The sequence below is a fragment of the Penaeus monodon genome, chromosome 22 (genome assembly GCF_015228065.2).
Source record: "Penaeus monodon isolate SGIC_2016 chromosome 22, NSTDA_Pmon_1, whole genome shotgun sequence".
In the NCBI taxonomy this organism is placed as follows: Eukaryota; Metazoa; Arthropoda; class Malacostraca; order Decapoda; family Penaeidae; genus Penaeus; species Penaeus monodon.
In genome coordinates, this window is record NC_051407.1 from 8,789,544 (window position 1) to 8,792,328 (window position 2,785).

At 35.9% G+C, this 2,785-nt stretch overlaps 1 protein-coding gene across 1 annotated transcript; it reads right to left on the reverse strand.

The window, feature by feature from the left end:
* Positions 1 to 248: 248 nt before the first annotated feature.
* On the reverse strand, positions 249 to 2,643 carry LOC119587564. The gene is made up of 7 exons (XM_037936279.1): positions 2,623 to 2,643; positions 1,914 to 1,967; positions 1,636 to 1,731; positions 1,359 to 1,451; positions 904 to 1,137; positions 613 to 745; positions 249 to 374 (listed from the first exon to the last, which is right to left on the reverse strand). Exons 1-7 carry the CDS (start codon positions 2,633 to 2,635, stop codon positions 347 to 349), a joined length of 651 nt encoding a protein of 216 aa, XP_037792207.1. The 5' UTR covers positions 2,636 to 2,643; the 3' UTR covers positions 249 to 346.
* Positions 2,644 to 2,785: the final 142 nt, after the last annotated feature.

A 2,785-nucleotide genomic window follows, 5' to 3' on the forward strand; every position in this document is an offset into this window, starting at 1 on the left:
AAACATATTTGCTGAATTCTAAGTATCTTTCACCATTACATTTAACCGCAGATAAAGTTCTACTGAGGGCGAAAACCTTTTTAAGTAACTACCTATACACACAGATAGATATCATACAAAAACTATGTATAATTCTCTTATTTCCAGAAATCTACTTTGCGCATTGTGGGTTTTGCTGTCATACATGTAACTATGTGAAATGAATAACATACTGTAATAAAACACTTATTACCTTTCCATATCTCTTCATTTCATCTTCACAAAATTGTATAATTCCTTTCAAATTAGTTTTCAGAAAACTTCTGAGACTATGTGATAAGGGACAAGAAAATCATACATCTCAGCCTTATTTTCTGCTCGTCTTCGCCCTGACCCTGTAAAATAGAGATGGTTTAGTAACTCAAAAAATATATATGAATGGAGAAAATCAGTCTTGCGCTATGATATTCACATTTTTTTCTCAGTTACATACATAAGATGATTAATTTTCAAATTGGAGAATGGTCCTTATTTTTGTGCGTGTCCGTATATGTGTCTACGCAGACATAAACATATACATATATGCATTTTCTTAGCTTTTTATGTTTGCTTTTGTGATTTATAAAAACTTACATAATTTTGGGGCTCACAACGACCTCATTCCGATTGATGTTGCTGCCTGGCATCATGGAGGAATCCATCTCGGGTGGTCCTGCTTGTCTCTCCGCGATGCCGGATTCGTGCTGTGGACTTTGCGTGCCTGCATCTAAAATTAGTTATTTACGTAGTAAATATCAAAAGGATATAAAAGTATTGAAAGCGTTACTGATTACTATACCACATAACACTTATGTGCGATCACATTCCTTCAAACGTTTAAATCGCCAGTACTGTTTTGGTCAACAGAGCCACTCGGCTGGTTACCCCTAGTCGCCAGATCGTGGATATCCATCAACGTGAACCTTTTTGGTAACATGCCTACGGATTCGGGCCCATTTTGTCTCTCCATGACGTCGGATTCGGGCCCACTTTCTCTCTCCATTACGTTGGATTCGGGCTCACTTTCTCTCTCCATCATGTCGGATTCGGGCCCACTTTCTCTCTCCATTACGTCGGATTCGGGCCCACTTTCTCTCTCCATCATGCCGGATTCGGGCTCTGGACGTGGCGTACATGCACATTAAATGAAAAATTTTAGTATTAATTTTATAAAATACACTCATTTAGTAGATACTGTTTTTTGAAGTTATTTGTTTTGAGAGAGTCATTGATTGCTGAACAGTCATAGACTTTATGCATGCTATATATGTTATTGCATTCCTTTAGTCTTTAACATAATTATCAATCAAATGTGTTAACAGAACCGCTCGGGTGGTTACCCCTTCTCAGAAGGACGAGGCGTTCCATAAGGGGAACCTCGTTTTCTCTCTTCATGATCCTGGAATCGGGATCTGGACGTGGCATTCCTGCACCTAAAACGAATTAGTTTGGGAGTAAATGTATGAAATATACACTTTAGTAGATACTGCTGTTGGGTGTTATTGATTACTGAATAGCGATAGATTTTCTGCATACCATATATGTTATTAAAATCTTTTAGTTTCTACCATCATTATTAAATGATTTTATGTTTAACAGAGCCTCTTGGTTGATTACCTCTTTTCCGCAAAGCGAGGAGTTCCGCAATGGGGACATATATTAGTCTTTCCACGACTCTGGATACGGCCTCTGGGTGAGATGGGTCACCTGCATCTGTAATGAACCAGTTTCATAGTAAATGCTTAAATACATACGTTACTAGATAATGTTACTTATTACTATTGAGAACATCACTGGTTAATAGATGCTGATATATTTTCGACATGCTATATATGTCATGTAATATATATAACCTATATAATATGTTCATAGGAAATTACATTCTTAATACTTACCCTGATACTGCGATGAAACCTGTACGGCCAACGTGCAGGCAACAACCAGCACCACTAATAAATCCAAAGTAACATTATTTTTAAGCCACAGGATGTGTTTATATATAAACACAAATTATCTGTATAAGTAGAAAAGGACATGCCTGACATAAGTCGTTGTTCAAGTTTTAAAATTATCTACCATTTGCTAGGGTTCTTAGCAGCGAATCTCTGAAAAATTTTGGATACAACAACCACAAAATTAAAACATCATTATGTGTGTGAGCATAGACTAGAGAACAAATTAAAACGTTGAACCACTTGCACAGAGAAACACTTTCTACCGTGAAACGTTAGTTGGAAAACCACTATATGAATGCTACTTTGCAATATGTTTCATACCCTGAGGCAAAAATTTGGTCAATCCCTCCATAAAATTCACTCTAAGAATTATGTACCAACTAATAACTAGACTATCATAGAATGACATCATAGCTAACAAAACCTTTATACTCTGGAATAATTCAAAACACGAAAGATCTTTAAATACTTCGCAGTAATGCTGATTTTTTTTCTTATGAAAGACAAATTCATTGAACATAGTGAAATCGATAGAGATATAAGAATAACAGCTTCAGATTATAAATCCTGATTTTTCTTATAAAAGACTGATGAATTTTTAAATTCTGTCTGACATGCGGTAAAATCTAAAACATGTTTGATTATTAACCTTTCTCAAACATCTTGCTGCTACGGACACTGCTGCTTAGAAGACCACTCGTCCGCATTTATATATGAATGGTTATTATGTAAACAAGCGCGTGTTTTTATTTCCTGCTGACTAGAGACTCGAAACAAGTTTAGGCTTACTAATTAAGTTCCTTGCTGAAAAC